This window comes from Podarcis muralis, chromosome 2 (assembly GCF_964188315.1).
Source record: "Podarcis muralis chromosome 2, rPodMur119.hap1.1, whole genome shotgun sequence".
NCBI classification, from domain to species: domain Eukaryota; kingdom Metazoa; phylum Chordata; class Lepidosauria; order Squamata; family Lacertidae; genus Podarcis; species Podarcis muralis.
This window is the reverse complement of record NC_135656.1, coordinates 50,676,157-50,693,851: the sequence shown is the minus strand read 5'-3', so window position 1 is coordinate 50,693,851 and position 17,695 is coordinate 50,676,157. Positions and strand designations below refer to the sequence as shown.

General features: G+C 42.5%; 1 protein-coding gene across 10 annotated transcripts in view; it reads right to left on the bottom strand.

Annotated features, from left to right (window-relative positions):
* Positions 1–6,473: 6,473 nt before the first annotated feature.
* Positions 6,474–17,695, bottom strand: part of SH3TC2 (SH3 domain and tetratricopeptide repeats 2) — a 43,519-nt gene continuing 32,297 nt past the window's right edge. For 9 of the 10 annotated variants that reach the window (XM_077924457.1, XM_077924455.1, XM_077924458.1 and 6 more), the window contains 5 exons: positions 16,390–16,540; positions 15,050–15,172; positions 13,516–13,666; positions 11,886–12,082; positions 6,474–10,111 (listed from right to left, as the gene is read on the bottom strand). In XM_077924457.1, the coding sequence (XP_077780583.1) occupies positions 9,920–10,111; positions 11,886–12,082; positions 13,516–13,666; positions 15,050–15,172; positions 16,390–16,540 (814 nt within the window). In that variant the 3' untranslated portion in view covers positions 6,474–9,919. Of the gene's footprint in view, positions 10,112–11,885; positions 12,083–13,515; positions 13,667–15,049; positions 15,173–16,389; positions 16,541–17,695 lie in introns of those variants that run through there. The other variant, XM_077924460.1, reaches the window with a different exon arrangement.

The window sequence follows — 17,695 nt, the reverse complement described above, 5'->3', positions numbered from 1 at the left end:
AGACAGAACCTTGAAGAGAAGAGTTTCTCTGATTTGGCCCACCTGAAGGGAGCATGGGTGATGTGCGTCTCATTCGGGGAATGGCAAGCACCCAGCATATCTCTGTTGATCAGACCTTCAGGAAGACATGCACCGACTCCTCCTTATGTCTGTAGCAAGCCCAAAGCTTTTCTTGTGAATCCAACCCTTGCTTTTGAAGAACTGTGAAAAGCAGCTGTGGATCCTGCTCATCCCATGAAAACTAAAGGAATAGGCAGTTTCCAAGATAAGCCTCTTCTGATGTCCTCAGAAATGTTGGCTCATTCTCTAGTGATCGTTTGCCATAGCTGATCCTAGTGCCATGGGGAAATATTCTAAGGCAGACACAGTGAAACTTCCTTTGATGTACTAAAGCCAGGTAACCTATACAGTGCCTTCCAGAGTTTGTGGGCTACAGCTCTCATCATCCCTGATCATTGACCATGCTAACTGAGGCTGATTGGACTTGTGGTTCACAATGTTTGGAGGGTACCACATTGGCTATATCCCTGAGCTGAAAGTATTTATCTAGTTATCATCTGAAGAAAAACCATTGGATGCTCCCAAAACCTGAAGATAAAGCAATCCAAGTGCAGTCACAAGAGCAGGCCCTGAGATAGCAGTGGACCTCTCTGGGATAGCAAGAGAATTGCTCAACATGCTCAGTAACTGGAGGGAGGGAAAGGAAAGATGCTGTTTACAGTAATTTTTGGCACTGGGCCTTGCCTTTGTTCTCTGATTTTAATGCTTTATTTGTTTTCATGTGAGCCAAGGCCTCTCAACGTGGCTTGAAGGGAAAGGTGAGGGTGGGCCTTGCTTCCCTCCGTCACAATAATAAAATGATGGCTTGGCTGAGGGAATACATTGAATGCCTGCAAGAAGCGTTCTGTGAGTCGGACGTCTAGTCTGCGCCACAGGAAATGTTTATAATGAGTTGCTAATTATTTCTGAGGCCCTTGCATAACACAGATGACAGGGAAACGGGATATCAAGGGATGGCAGCTTGTCCCATTCTCCTGTCTAGGCCTGTTGATGTTCCAACCTCTTGGCCCTTGCAAGTTTGGCACCAAAGCACAGTGAGTGGCACTTAAGAGGGAACCACTGCAATCAATATATTAACTCTGTTCCCCAACAGCAGGCTCTGCATCTTAATGCCATTAAATGTTTTGTGTAGTGCACATTTTTGTACAAGATTGTCATCCTGGAATACAACATACAGACTGGGCACTCACCATGGCATACCTATGCTTTGCTTGCTCAGGGTGTTTTTTTAACAAAGCATCTGCATGATGTTATTCACCAAATGATGATTGGATGACCATCTGTCAGGGATTCTTTAGCTGTGACACCTACATGGCAGGGGGTTAGGCTAGATGACCCTTGGGGTCCCTTCCAACTCTACAGTTCTATGCTTCTATAACCCATTTGTGATACCGGAACAACTCGTTCACAATATTAAGCCCCCGTACTGGATGCTCCATATGTTGTGCGGCTGACCTTTTGGATTCAGGCCAATGAAATGTGAATCCACGTAGCTTCCCTATCTGCACAGCTTGTTCAAGCCAGCCAGAAACTGGTCTTCCCTTTAAAATAATGAGGTAGACATTTATTCTCAGAAAGGTCAGCGATGACGTCAGTGGGCAGGCAGACATATCTCCTTTGGTGCCCAACTGGTGAGCTCGTCATTCTCTCACTAAACAGAGATAGAGCAAGCTATCTTGAGACTGGTTTGGGGCCAAACTCACTGTTTTGTTTCTGGTGTTTGGACACTAATTTTGGTGTTTTTCATCTCATTTCTGGATTGTCTCCTGACAGCCGGCACTGTGTCCTCACCCACCCCCAAGCTTCACGGCTATTAAGCAGTTTTACAAGAATTGTTGGCACTTATGATGCTTCCTATCACTCCTGTGAAGGGAGAGTTTTGTTGCCAAGTTTCCGGTCCTTGCTTCCTGCTTTGTGACAAGGAGGCTCTCCAGGGAACTCAATGGAGCAGAAGAGAGCAGGGAAGGATGAAGTCAGGCCAGCGATAATATCACAGCATTGCGAGAAAGCCCAGCTGGACATAGAGGCCAAATTCTGCTCCATGACAGGCTGTCTTCTTCCCCAAACTTCTCTGATACTGCCGGGGATCATTCAAAAACCAACAAAAAGGGATATTCCAGAACCTAATTGGGGAGCCTGTTCCTTTGCTGAAAGGCAGTGAGGAGAGGAAATTCTTCCAAACATTTGCAGTGGGTTGAATCCAGGTGCATGTGAATGGTGTTCCACTTGCATATCAGAGATTTCCTGCCATTTCTTTACTTCTGAAGCCATTTGGTTTCCTGGAAAGCCAGGGCTCCTCTAGAACGTTGTTGAATATGGCCTGTGGGACTGAAGCTGGTTTGGTGTGTGTGAGAGACAATTGGCAGCACTTAGGCATTTGTGTGAGCTGGAGGTCCTGCCACTTAAGGGCCTCTTTGACACTTGCCCTCTATATTATCTATATTCCTTTCTTCAGCACATAAGGCACCCATTTCTTCCTGACATCCTGTTAAATATTTGAAAGTGCCAATTTGTCAAGGGCTAATTAAAGGTTTATGAAGGGGCATGAAGACTTCCTGCCTATTGCATATTTATGTGCCAATAGACTTGACATGAAATAGATACTGCCCATGGAGGCATACAGCTTCTTATCCCTTTAGTTTCTGAAGTGAGTCCGTAATTTGTTTTATGAGCTGAATATTCCGAGGTTATTCAGCTGTTCCTTTCATAGTTTGAATTCTAGCTATTTTTTCCTGGTAGCTTCCCCTCCCCAAATCTTTCCAATTTGTCCATGTCCTCTCTGAACTGTGGTATATTACTTACAGATAGTCAAAAATGTTTCTTTTTTTCGGCTGTTCAATAAAGTTTTCCAATCATTCTGTGTTTCAAAGTGGGCTCCATGCTTTCCTACAGATAAGCAAAGAAGCAATTAGGGAAGCTTACTTGTAAAATGCTTAAGTTGCCTCATGACTTGCTATGTTGGACTCCTTTTTCGATTGAAGTGTGGGATAAAACACTTTAGCTCTACAAATAATAAATTTGCCAGTCCGTTTCCCAGTTGATCAAATGAATTTACTCTGATGTCTATCCTTTTGGGGAAGTAGATCCTAATCTAACATAGGTATCTGAGCTGCAAAGAAATTTATGGGTTTTGGGGAAGACATCAGGCACAGCTTTAACCTCGCACTAGCCCCTACTGGCACATTTGTAGGCATTCAGTTGTCACTGATCATATTCTGGTTCTGTGGCTTCTCCAGAATAAGGGGCATATGGCTTGGATTCTATGCACAGCTTGAGTTGCTGATTTCACAGGCTTGGAAATCTGACTCTTTCCACCTAGTATTGATGACCCAGAAAGCAAAGCTCCTAGAACTGATATTCCTGGAGCCTCTGAAATTTATACAAATGAACACTGAATAAAAATGTAATGACATATGGAGTGCCTTTCAGGATTGCTTTGATGATAACTGTATTCCCTCCCCCATAGCAACAGCTGCTGTGACATAATATCTCACCTGGCTGTTTGCCCAGGTGACACAAAAAATTCCTCTCCTGCCTTCCCACTTTCTTTTTTCATGCCCCCTGACAAACACACACACCATGTTACTTTTCCTACCTACCGGGAAAAAAGATTGTATTATGCGGATTCACAGCAATCAAACAGCTAACAAGAATGCAATTTATTATCAGTTTCTTCTCTTTCATTTACATTTGTACTGTGAAGAGAGATTTAGTTTTCTGCATTTAAAAAGAAAAAAAGATTTAAATTGTTTGTGGTTTCTCTTTTTATTGCTAAAGAAACTGGAGCATTTAAACAACCTGTGGATAAAACATACTGGACGCTCCTAATACTTAATAAAATTACATTCATTTTCACTGCTTGCTTTGTGGTCCCTGTGGTTACTTATCAAGGCAACAGGATTGCTTTCTTCCTGTAACTTTTAGTGTTTTATGAACTGCTGCTTTTGATTGCTCTACTTTTAATTGATAGCTTATCTGAATGCTAGTTTAGTATTTGCAGCGGTGTAGTTTTAATTGTTTATTTTTATTGCACAGTGGTATTCTTTGTAAGCTGTTCTGAGTATAAAGAACAGAAAAGCAGGGTATAAATAACAATTACACAAATGATAATGCTAATTTATCATTTCCAGCTGATGAACCCCCAGCAGATGATGAAAGTGCTTTCTGGACCTCACATACAAAGCTTTGCATTTACTTTCCTCCAGTCCATCAAATCAGCCTGTCCAATTTTCCAGTCTTCCATTGTGCACCAGCTTCTTGCTATTATCAGCAATTTCATCAAGACATTTCTCATTGCAAGTGATTATTAACTACAATAATCATGCTGAACACTGCAATAGTGTAATGATTGCTTCTTCTTCCATGCAAGACAGCATTTTAATTTTATTTTCTACTGGGCAACTGCGGGCAGGGGAGATGGCATGCAACTGACAACTGGAGAAACCAAGTCACCAGCCACATGCTCCACCAAAGTCTGTGGAGAAGTCATAGAACAGCAAGCGTATATTCCACAATTTCTTAGTGACTGTCCAATCTAGGATTCGTTCTGTTTTCAAGCAACTGCAGTAGCTGCTGAACATTATGATCCCCACCCCTGGGAGGTAAAATCTCAGATCACACTAGGAAGGCAGCCCAGATCTGTAAAGGGAAGCAGACTCATGCCACGTGAGATATTCCCAAGTGGAGATTCGTGCAGTTATTGATTTTTCCCAGGCTGCACAGAATTCTTTGCTGCAAATTAAAGGGGCCAAACGAGGTTAAGATTCTTGGGCCACATTCTCAGCTGGTGTGTGCATCCACTTACTTTACTGGAGGTGTGCCAGTCTCCAGTCGCCCAGAGTGTATTTAAACATCGCGGAGGGCTGCAATCCTAAGCAGTCCTGCTAGAAAGCAAGTCTCATCTAATTCCAAGGGACTTGCTTCTGAGTAGACATGCTTAAGAAAGTGTCTCATGTTTCCTACCCAGCGAGTGCATTGGTTAGCAATGCTGAATAGATATACAGTATTTTTCCCCCAACTCCTTTTCCTTTGTGCCCGTTAAAACTACCAAGGGAAGTGAGAAAGGCCTCATGGGAAAGCTACAAATCTCTGGAAGGCTTAAAGGAAATAATAATAATAATAATAATAATAATAATAATAATAATAATAATAATAATTTATTATTTATACCCCACCCATCTGGCTGGGCTTCCTCAGCCACTCTGGGCGGCTTCCAAAAAAATATGAAAATACTGTAATACATCAAACATTAAAAGCTTCCCTAAACAGGGCTGCCTTCAGATGTCTTCTAAAAGTCTGGTAGTTGGTGTTCTCTTTGACATCTGATGGGAGGGTGTTCCAAAGGGTGGGTGCCACTACCAAGAAGGCCCTCTGCCTGGTTCCCTGTAACTTAGCTTCTCGCAGTGAGGGAACCGCCAGAAGGCCATCGGTGCTGGACCTCAGTGTCCAGGTGGAACAATGGGGGTGAGAAATGCTTCAAGAGAAATGCTTCAAGAGGATCCTAGAATGGGGTTGCATGTTTGAAATTCACATTTGAGAGATGTTATGAAATGCAGTGAGAACTAGGCACTTGATTGGATGGCTCTTGTCACAAGTTTCAGGTACTGGCAACGTCAACAACTAGGGAAGCAGAATTCCAGTGAACTGCCAGTTCCAAAGGTTCAGAAGCTGTAAATCAGGAGTCCGAAAGTGTGAGCCTACATGAAAATAAAAGCTATTAAGGAAAGGGTGGGTAACCAAATTAAGGTCCTGTCACCTATTCAGACATTCTGTATGATTTACACACAGAAGGTTCGTTTTACACAATTCTCTAAAAGATGAACAGGGTGTTAAACAATTGTACACTTTCAGAAGACTGTAGAAAGGGTGGGAGCAGGCAGACTGTGCACTGTGAGAGTACTAACTCCCTCGGCTCTGTGTGTGTGTGTGTGTGTGTGTGTGTGTGTGTGTGTTTTGTAGAGAAACTAATTCAGATGCAAAATTTTAAACCAGGAGCGTGCTATTCAAAGAATAGTAAGTATTACTAGATTATTTTTATAGCAGGAGGTTAATTTCTGGCTTCTTGGAGCACACTATGTTATTTCATAATTTTAGTGTTTCTCTATAATAATCAGAAATGCTATCTAACAAAAGCTGAACCTATCAGGATTATTTCTAAAGGTTCTCCCTTAAGCAATGAAGCCCAGTTCTTTGCCATCTTAACTGATTTGTTCCACAAATGAGGAGTGGGAGAAGGAATCTGTGATCTGTTTAGGGTTTAGAAATTATGCAGAAACACCACCTCTGGGAGAGAGTTGCTCCTAACTGTGTCTGTTCAAATATATACAGCTTCATCTTAAAGGTTCTGATGGTTAAGGTGCCCTTTTTGATTTAAAAAATGATTCTTGCTTTTAGTGACAACTGAAAAATAATCATTACCAGGAAGTAATTTTTATTGCTTATTGCTCTCTAGCGGTGAGATGGGATATAGCACAAAGAAAAAGCAAAACTGTACATTGTAAGCTGGCAAACGCCCAGCGCTACAACACCCAGAAACATGTAGGAACATATGAAGCTGCCTTAAAACAAGGCAGCCCATTACTCCATCTAATCCAGAATGATAACAGACAGTAGCTTTCCAAGGTCTTAGGACCCAACGTCTGCTTAATGGAAGACATCAAGGGACAGAACTTGGAGCTTTCTACATGCAAAGCACGTTGCTCTATAAGTATGCATTGCCCCTCACATTTAGACACTGTGACATTTGTTCTGAGGCATGTCCTGGATGGCTACACCAGCTGTTAGCAGTGACTGGCACAGTTCAGAGTTACTGCTATAGGCAATTAGGGGCTGTCATAAAGACAGCGAGGCCTGATATCCCTCATGCTTCTTAGCAGAGACTCAAACGTTCAGGCAGAAAGCAGGCAGGCATGGTAGCACCTCAGGAATTTACCAGCAGAGATGAACAATCACACACAATGTTGCATTCATTCAGTATTTTTTACATGGGGCTTGTGAGAATAGCATCTACTCCACAGGGAGGCTTGCCTGCTCCAAATGTGGGGGCTCCCTCAGCATCTCCTGGTGGAGCAGAAGTGCAAGCTCCTCTGAAATGGGTCCAGGGGGTGGGAAGCTGAATTTTTTGCTTTGTAAGAACTTAAGAAGAGTGTGGCTGCATCTGACCCAAGGGCCATCTGGGGCAGCATCTCACAGTAGCCAACAAGCTGCTTATGGGAAGCCTGCAAGTAGGACCTGAGTTCAATAGCACTTCCCCTATTGCACACCACAGCAGCTGGTATTGAGAGGACGGAGAACACAGCCATGTGGCTAGCAGTCACTGAGCCTTGCCGTCCCCAAATTTGCCTAACTCCCTTTTAAAACCATCTGCATTGGTGGCCGGTGCATCTCATAGCAATGAATTCCATAACGCTGCAACATGTGAGGAAGTACTTCCTTTCGCCTGTTCTGAACCTCCCAACATTCAATACCATGGAAATGATCCCAGCTTCTATTATTATCAGAGGAAGAACCTCTTCACTTTCATCCGTGCTCTTCGTAACATGAGAAAGAGTTCAGAGACACTCTGTGCAAACACAACATCCCATGGAAAAGACAATTCTCTTCCCTACCCTCTCAAAAGTGGCTTTATACAGGAAAATAATTGTAATGCGATGTTAAGACTAGTTGCGCTGCACCAAACAATAGGGCATCTGAATTCAGCCTCCTGCCACAGCCTGACATTTGTAGGCACAGAGGCCCTGGGACTTCTGATTTAGAGCTTGGAATGCACAGAACTTTATGCATTTGTGATGTGGCTGCAGGATTGCTGTAAACATGTGGCATCTCCAAGCAGACTTAAAAGCTCATTTGAGCTCAGATGACTGTGAAGAACAGCTTGCAAACACTTGAAGCTGGCCCAGGGTAATGCTCCATGCCCTGCCAAAAATAAACGGGCCATTCCCACATTGGGTATATCATCTCAGCCTCAATGGAAGGGGCTGGGAGCGCCCAGCGGGGAAAAGTGCAGGGAAGCAACAGAGCAAGCATTGCAGCAGTAAAGAAGCAGAGGCCTACTGGGTGTAGCTATGGAAACGTTCCCTCCCTGTGGAATTCATGCTACACTCCGTATCTCTGGATACACAGGGTACAGCTACTCAGGAGGTGGGGTGCGACATTTTTTATACTAAGGGCCATATTCCCTCATGAGCAACCTTCTGGGGGCCACTTGCCAGTGGCAGGTGGAGCAAGTCCCAAAAGGATGCAGGGGAATGGATGTGACTTCTGTAGGTCTGGACTGTACGGAGGTCAGAGGTTTCCTCACACACCCAACTTCATCTCGCCATCTTGGCAAGCAAAGAGACATTATTGCAGTTCAAGGATTCCAACCAGGCAAGAGCATTTGAGTGGGCCTGGGAAAGAGAGGTAGTGGTGGCAATATGTGCAGAGTGCTGAGGCTTCAGATAGAAAAGCCAGATTCAAGGCCGGGCCTGAGGTGATTTGTAGAATTCAAGATCTACTGAGAACTTTAAGCAGAAGACACACTTAATGGTCAGAAAAAATTCATGGCACTCCAAGTCCAGCTTCAAAAAAGAACTGAGAAGACAAGCAAATCAATGAAATGAATGCTGGCTGAAGCCCACCCATCTTGCTCCTCTCACTACCCACTTCTCTCTTACAGTGCCACCACCTCCACCTCCTTCTTTGTTTTCTGGCTGGGAAAAATTAGCAAAACAATCTGCAGCTTAGTGCCTCCATCACAGACTTCATGCTGGAGTAGGAAGAAATGAACCGGGAGGAAGAGAGGGGATGTAGGTCAGGGTAGCAGAGAACATGCTATGCATGCAGAAGGTTCCAGGTTCAACACCTGGTATCTCTAGGGGTGGCTGGGAAACAATCTGGCCTGGGAACCCTGGAGAGCTGCAGACAGTATCAATAAAACTGAGCTAGATGGACCAGTGGTCTGACTCAATAGTGGGCCACGTCCCAGGTTCCTATGGAATGGCTAGGGGCATCACTTGTGGTTCAATTCAGTTGCAAAGGCAGCTTGTTGCTTGGCTGAAGAATGTGTCCTGAACCCTCTTTTAATCATCTTCTCCTTTACCCATCACATACACATGCTCTCTTTAAAGGTGCTATCTGCCATTATGTCTTTTGCTATGAATATCTTTGTGGTCCCGATGCAGTTTACACCAGCACAGAGAAACTGCTTGAGGATAAAGATAAAGCTGGAAAACAGAAATAAACATAACCGTAGATTGCCGACAACTTAAAACACACACACACACAATCCTTTAAAAAAACAAAACCCAAAAAGTTCCTGTAAGTGAACTTTCTATCTTTCAGGGCTCATTCAAGGTTTGCAGGGAATGTGAAAGTGCACTCTGCATTTTGGCACTGAAGTTGAATGGGTACAAGTTGAACATCCTCATGCTGTAACTTTTCAGAGATCATCTCCAGCTACTTCAAAGCCTGGCCAACTTATGCTTCCACAAGCTAATTCTTGTTTATATCCTACCTTGTGCTTTCAATTTGCACTTTAAGCAACACCTTCACAGTGTGTATCTAATTAAATGAGGTCTCGATGGAAGTCTTCTCTTCGTATGTGTTGCTGATAAATATTAGGCTATAAAAACACGAGGGACCTGGCTTTTATCCACTTTGCGTCGGTCTATGAGCAAGCGCATCCATCCCCCGAAAGATTAAAGTTTTCTCATCAGTAATTTCAAAACACAGGGAGAGTGAAGTGCCGGGACATGTTTCTCCCCTTCACTTCAAAGTCAAGGAGGCACTTGAGAGCTCTTTGGCAGTGAGGTGAGAAAAACGAGCTTCGTTTCTTCTGGTTCAGAGGTCTGAGAGCTCTTGAGTCCCACAAGGTGATTTGTCATACATCACGTCTTCCTTCGCTCAGCCACCGGGCCCGATACGTGGTCCACCCCCTTGGGCTCTTATTGGACTGGGAAGCATGATATATTTGTGCCAGCTTGGACTGAATCTTGCATTCCCAAGCCTGGTCATCAAGCTCGGTGGCAGCAGCCAAGGCCAAGAGGAAGTAGTTAGCTGCATCTTGTTCATCCTGAGGATAAAGGGGAGAGGAAAATTAGAGGGGTGAGAAACCAGTTTGATTGACTGTGGGTATCAATGCAGGGACCAAATCATAATGGATGCTCCCCAGATCTCTTTAAGCAAGTTGCACAGTTAGTCAGTCACCAGGGGAATACTGACTTTGCTCTAATTGACCAACACAGATAATTATTAATTAATTTCTGCCTCCACACATCTATTTATTGTATCATTTATTATTTACCCTCCACCATCCTCACTAGCTGCCAATAGGCATCTAACAATAATATATTGAATATTTAATTCAGTATAAAAGCACAGCAATGCAATAAATAAAACTGTAATTAAGAACCCTAAATAAAAGCAAGAGCAGAGAAAAAGCAACACTGAAAATTAAAACAAGCATCCCAAAGAAACACCAGCAGCAGAAACACAAATCACTCTGTCGGGGCAATGGCTTCATCTGGTGGCAGAAGTTTAATAGAGAAGGCTAATTGGGCCTCCCTCAGAAATGAGTTCCAGAGCCTAGGTACAGGCCCTGTCTTGCGACCTTGCAAAACGTGCCTCTGATATTGGTATCTGAAGAAGTGTGCATGCACACGAAAGCTCATACCAAGAACTAACTTAGTTGGTCTTTAAGGTGCTACTGGAAGGAATTTTTTTTGTTCTGATATTGGTGTGAGAGAAGGGAAGGACCTCTCCCAATGATCTTTTAAAAGCAGAGAGAACCTTGAAAATATGATTGCATTTGTGCCTCAAGCAGCATTTTTTGAGAGGAACTCTTCCAGTCATGGCACAGCTTCTAATAAGTTCAGAAACTTCAGCTGGTGCAGAATTCAGCAGCCAGGTTGCTCAGCGGGACAAGACAGTTTGAGTATATTTTACCGATTCTGGCCTGACTACACTGGCTGCCAGTTAGCTTCTGGGTCCAAATCAAAGTGCTGGTTTTCACCTGTAAAGCCTTAAACGGCTCAGGATTGCAATACGTCAAGGACTGCCTCTCTCCATGTGGACTGACCCAGACCCTGTGATCATCATCTGAGGCCCTTATACATGTGCCTCCTCCACAAAAGGTCCAGAGGGTGGTAACGTAAGAATGGGCATTTTCTGCAGTGGCTCCCCACTTGTGGGATGCTCTCCCCAGGGAGGATCGCCTGGTGCCTTCATTACATATCTTTAGGTGCCAGCCAAAAATGTTTCACTTCAACCAGGCGTTTGGCTGACTAACATTCTATGGTTTTTAAAATGTGTTTGTGGGAGGGAGATTATTGGTTTGTTTTTGTTTTATTATGAATTTTGTGTTCTCATTTTTTGTTTTTATGTTGTGAATCACCCTGCGATCTTCAGGAGGGTGGTATACAAATTTTAACAACAACAACAATAACTCTGTTTCATACCTAGCCACAGAGAATGAGGTGGGGTGGTCTAGATTGCCAGAGAGAAAAATTAGCATCAAAGGGAAGTAGCAGGGCTATTGAAAAGCAAAATTAAGGTTCAAGACCTGTGTGTCAAACTGAAATCAGAGGATTTGGAGGTCCAGGGAAGATTGAACAGGTTCTGGAACTGCAGCAAGACAGAAACCAGCACAACAGAGCACGTACATCACCACAAATGGGTGGCATTTTCTGGAACAATTCATGGCAACTGATGACTGCAGGCTCTTAGATTTTTAATGGGATAGTGAAAGACTTCATTTAAGCGCAAGGTCAGATGAAACTTAGCATGTGGCCTTGCCACATGCTTAGTGAGATTCATCACAGGATGTGTCACAGACTGCTGTCACTCACCTTTAGTTTGTGGAGGGTCAAATCTCCCAGGCGACAGTAAACCTTGGAATAATACATAGCTTCCTGAGCGCCTTGCAACAATGGTGAGCGCAGAGAGAGTGTCCTCAGGTAGCAGTCCTCAGCCATTTCATACATTTGCAGACAATAGTACACTGTCGCCAAGCGGTGAAAAGCAACCAGTTCTTGCAACTGATCTCCTTAAATTAGAATTAAAATTAAAATTAAATAAGATTAATGATACATCCTACTAATATACAAATGAGTACATGTTTGGTGACTCTGAGTGCTGTATGAATTGAGGATGCTTCTCAATTTCCTTCTTTCTGAATTTCTGTGTCTCCCCCCCCCAAAAAAAAACCCCAACAACAGCAAAACAATGAGCAGTTCCTCTGACTTAATTTTCTTTGGTTGCAGTGCTGCTGCTACTGCGTGATGCCATTTTCTCTGGCTTTTCAATGCATATTCCAGTCCCTATGTCCTAAAAAAAATCTGTGTCACTGTCAATTTCATAGCATAAATTCATGTCAAACTCTTGACAGATAGGTTTCCCATCAATTAAAACAAAATAAATATATATGTCATTATGGTCTCCGTTGTATGAATGTTTTTTATACATTATGCATTTTTTAAAATGCAGTTTTTCATTACACAAGATTAGAAGTGTCCATTACTTCTATGAAAAGAGGGGGGAAATTCACAGCAAAGAAGGGATGGACTGAACGGCAACTCTTGCACTTTAATATAACTACAGAACAGACTATAAATCTGAAATTGGACACACTATTTCTAAAAGTAATTGCAGAAAATTTCTACTGAAAATCAAAAGATAGGAGCAGCAAAACAGATTTATACATTGACAGATTTAGGGAGATCTACACACTCTTCCTCAGAATGAATACACACTGCATTGTGGCCAATGGTAGCTAACCCACATTAAAAAGCTGGTTGAGTTTATGGATAATTGGCATAAAATGGTGGACTGGAACAAGTATCAGTTTATTTCAGTTATTTCTAGACTACTGGCTGCAGCCACACTAATATAAAGCCAATAATGTTAACATAACGTAACATAACAATTTTGCTGGATCAGGCCAAAGCCCATCTACTCCAGCCCTCTGTTCTCACTGAGACCATGCGCATTGTCTTGGTTAGATAATTTCTGGTTGAGACATTGGAAGAATTCATTTGGGGAAAGATGAACATATTTGGGAACTCTTCCTCAGTGACAGGGTCCCCAGCAATGAATGATAAAACTCCTTCTTTTCTTTCTTCAGTTCTTAAAATCAATACAGACACACCTCCTTTGCTTCCAAACAGGTATCTATCTCCAAGAGCAGCAGCAGAAGACATCTCTTACTTAGGCATTTGGTGACATTCTGTGCTCTTTTTCTACCTTTACTATTGGTTGATTTCAGCATTTTAAATCTATCTTGGTTATGCAATGTATCTTTAAAATATTTTTAGCCTGCTCTTCATTGCAGAATGAGATGCTATTAAAATGTGTATTATAATAGTGGCTTTTCCAGGAACAGCAGTCTCTCTAATTCCTGGTCCATTGCACCTCTCCCTGGGCGCTTTCCACAAGATGGCTTAGACATTACTGTGCTACGTATCCTTAGTCCTTTCCTACCTACATCCACACTGAGCCTGGTTGCCAAGGTAGCAAATTCCAAAGCCTTCTCATAATTCTGGAGTCCGAGCTGCAGCTCCGTCAGCTTGTTGAACACTCTCAACTCAGTCTGCAGCACCTTCAGCTTCCTAGCCAAAGGGACAGCTCCTCCCTGGGGGGAAAATGACACAATGTTTTCATGTCACTTCACAACTTCCTACCATGTCACAGCACCATTCGAGCTGCATATTAGCACTTCGGAGAGAAGACACTCCAAACAAAAGGGATATGCCATTATACCTGTCTCTTTCCACCATTCAGTACATCTAGCATTTCCCCTTGTGTTTACTAATAGCGTATTGATCATTTAGCATATAGCAAACAAGACATTACTCCTCCAAGTTGTCCCCCCATTCATCTCTACCCACCCAATATCAGCCACTTTAACATCCTCAAAGGAGAAGAACTTGGAATACATTTAATTTTTTAAAACAATATTCATTATTATTACAAGGTCTTGTAGAGGAAATTGTGGAGGAAATTGGGGTGCCACGTCTCTCTGTGATCATTTCTCCTTCAAATTCTCATTTTCTAATGAGTCAAAATAAACCCAGCAAATCCCAGGCCTTGACATTTTCTTCTCATACGATAATCAGCATAAACACAGTCATGTATTCTGCTGTATCCCGTGTACCCCCCCAGAGGAAAAAGAGATTGTTACACGATGTGTGTGTTTTGTAACTCTGGAACTTTGTTCCATTGGCTTTTGTCTAGAAACTGTAATGCAGCCTTCTGCAGCTGGAGCTGATGGGAATTACAGTCTCAAACATCTGGAGGGCACCAGGGTCAGGGTAAGCTGCAATAAGGGCCTGCCTTTAAGCTACATGTCAGCTCTGTTCAATTCAACCTTCTGCTACTACAAGAATGATGCAATGTGCAAACTTTTCTTAAAATCAAATAAAAATTATCAGGATAAAAAACTAATGCAATCAAGGCTACAGTTGGAATAATCAGTCTTTTATACATTCCAGGCTTTCAAAAATGCTATGAAAAATGACCTTTAATCTAGGGAGTTCACTCCTTTGTATCTAGCCATGCTACATTGGTGCAGCAGAATATTTCTGCCTATGTTCCCCAGCTGAAACACAATCTCCTGCTTTAAAATAAGCATCCAGTGAAAACAGCAAGACAGAATGATAATGTTTAGTAAGGCCATGAGACAAACCAAGCCTACAGAGCCCCACTTGAAGTCCTAATGAAAACAGCCAGAGAACAGCAACTCTGAGGCATTCTCATATGACTTCACAACTACATTCTTTCTCATGTGGAATATATTCTTGCTCATAAAGACTCTGCAAACGGTATAGAAGCACTATAGTTCAATAAACCTATGAAGAGTCACGAGGTGTGTGAAAAAGCATGTCTCCTTAAACTTCCTCCCTCTACCTCAGCATAGGCTATCTCAATCCATGTCAGTAATACTCAAGTGCAGACGTGATAAGGAGATCTCCACAGATACAGACATGAGTGCCATTTTTGTGTGTGTAGTTGATACCCTGTAATAGTCCACTGCCTTTTGTCTGTTCCGGATCCCATTGAAAAAGACATCACCAGCCTCTTCATATAGTTCCATGGCCAAATGCAGCTCTTCAGACTTCAGTGACGTCTGTATGGCTGCCTGGGAAAGGGATCAGGTCAGGGTAAGAGCAATGGCAGTATCATCACACAAAATGAATGCAAGGTATGGCTAAAAGATATGACTGAATGTTATGCCCGGCCCTTCATCATTGCAGCATATATGCAATGTTCATGTTTGCTCACAATATAGTAACTATAGTGGTACCTTGCTTTTTGAATGTCTCCATTAACGAACGTTTCAGTTTTCAAACACCATAAACCCTTGTAAATGCTTCAGTTTTCGAACACTTTTCATAAAGTCGAACATGCCACACGGCTCCCGTATTGAGTTTCCAGTTTTTGACCGTTTCAGAACTCAAACGATCTTCCGAAATGGATTACGTTCAAAAACCGAGGTACCACTGTATATGAATGCCATTTGCTATTTACATTCAGGTGCAAACCAATTCAATATTCCTACACAGCTGCCTACAAATCAGTGGGGTTGTACTGGCATGGACAGAGGCATGAGTCTGAATTTCTATTGCAAACATAAAGTCATTTTCTCCAAAACTGTAGTGCACTCATGATTATGAAGGAAAAAGTGATTATCACATATGCTAAAAGTTCCAAAATTATTGCACACTTCTATTGATCAGGGGGCCAATGTCCGCCTGCCTCACTCCATAGCTCCCCTTCTTTCTCCACCTTCCTTCTGTACTGTGGCATCTATTGCTACAACACTCTTCTATTTAACTCCCTCTTCCCCTCTAGCATTCATCGCCAGTCTCCCCAGGGGGAAAACATCCAAATGTTGCAAATAAATCCATATGCTTCAATAACATTTCTTCAATTTTAAATAATCATGGGGGTTCACTTCATGAGCTATTCAGTAATGGAATTTGAGAGTTTGGGCACAAATAAACCTTTTATCAGTGTGCCGCGAGTCATTGCACATTTCATACCCAAGTGAAGCTCTGAGCATATAAACCTGCATGTGAGTACAATATACAAGACTTGTGCCTCTCCCTCAGCCAAGATCTGTTCAGTGTCCATCAACTGGTGGGAAATTTACTGCCACTGCTGACACTACTTCTCTTAGACAGTGACTCCGACTCAGCAATCACCATGCGCCAGACACTGAACATTAAATCAAAAGATAATGATTTTCCTGCAGATAGCAGTTTGCTATTTATTAGTGTTTGGAACCTCATCTTGGCAATCTTACATCACATAGCCATTAGTTAGACACAACCAGTCCTCTTATTTTTACTTTACCTGCAAATACATTTCCACAAGTTCATCCTCTTCCATTTGATAGTAAAGCCTTCCAGCCTGCAGCCAGGCCTGCGCTGTTTTGACCATTTCCTCCAGGTCAATGAAGATTCTCAGACTCTGTTTGGTATAATCCAGGGCCCGTTTCACATATCTGTGGGTTTGATGGAGGCTCCATTATTGCAAAGAAAATGTGGGAGCTTGTGCATCAAGTCAAAACAAACCAATCCTTTCTGACCAGCCCTGCAAAGCTTTCCTTGCATCATTGTTTCCTAAGTCTGACACAAGCTGAACGATGGTCCCCTTTCATTTGGTGCTAAACTTAACAGAGAAGCTCTTATAAAGCAGGTGGAACAGGCCAGGCATGTCATAATCACTTACTGTTCTAAGAACCCTACTGCATTTGGTGTAAGGAAAACAGTGGCTGCCACTGTAGTTCTGTTATCAAGGAGTGTCCTGCCATGGAACGATGCCTTTCCTATTCCCTACAATGAAGTCCAGTTCACACTGTGCAACAGAGAATAGCCTCTCTATGTGCAAGAATGAGTCTGAGGTTCATAACTAGCAACATATGAAATGTGTGTTTACATCACCTATGAAATCTGTTCCCTCCGATCGTGGTAAATGGATTGCACATGAGATGTTTGCACATTAGTAATGGGATCAATATCACACTGCAAACATGGCAAAGAGTAGGCCATCCAGGAGATAACTGTTTGTAGTTCTGATTTTAGTTTGTGGGGTTTTTTTAAAAGAAAAGTAAGTGTAACTCTCTCTGATGACTTTCCATCTCAGTGGCTACTGACTTCTCTTTTCTTTCTTTTGAATTTTTTTTTAATTTGCTTTTACCAATACAAGTTTATAATCCAGCAATTTATATAATCATCTCTTGAGATTATCTGGATCTCTTGACTGCCCCCCATCCCCTACATGGTTCCTTATTACAATGTTCATAACTGCATATCAGTCCATTCTCCAAATTTCATTTTTTCTAATCATCCATCGTTATATTACAAGTGAGTCTTGGAGTCCAGCTAAAGTTTTAATTTGCTTACAATGGTCTCCTAAATAAATTATAAATTGTTCCTATTCTTTTTCAAAGTTCTTATCCTCTTGACTCCTGAGTCTCCCCCTTAGTTTTGCCATTTCAGCAGTTTGGCTTGCCCATTCTTCCCTAACCAGGATTTTTTCTTCCTTCCACCCTTGGGCTAGTAACATCCGGGAAGCTGTTGGCGCATATGTGGCTACTGACTTTTCAGTGACTCCTGTTGAACAGATAAATGATTCGCTACCATTCTTCTGGGAACCT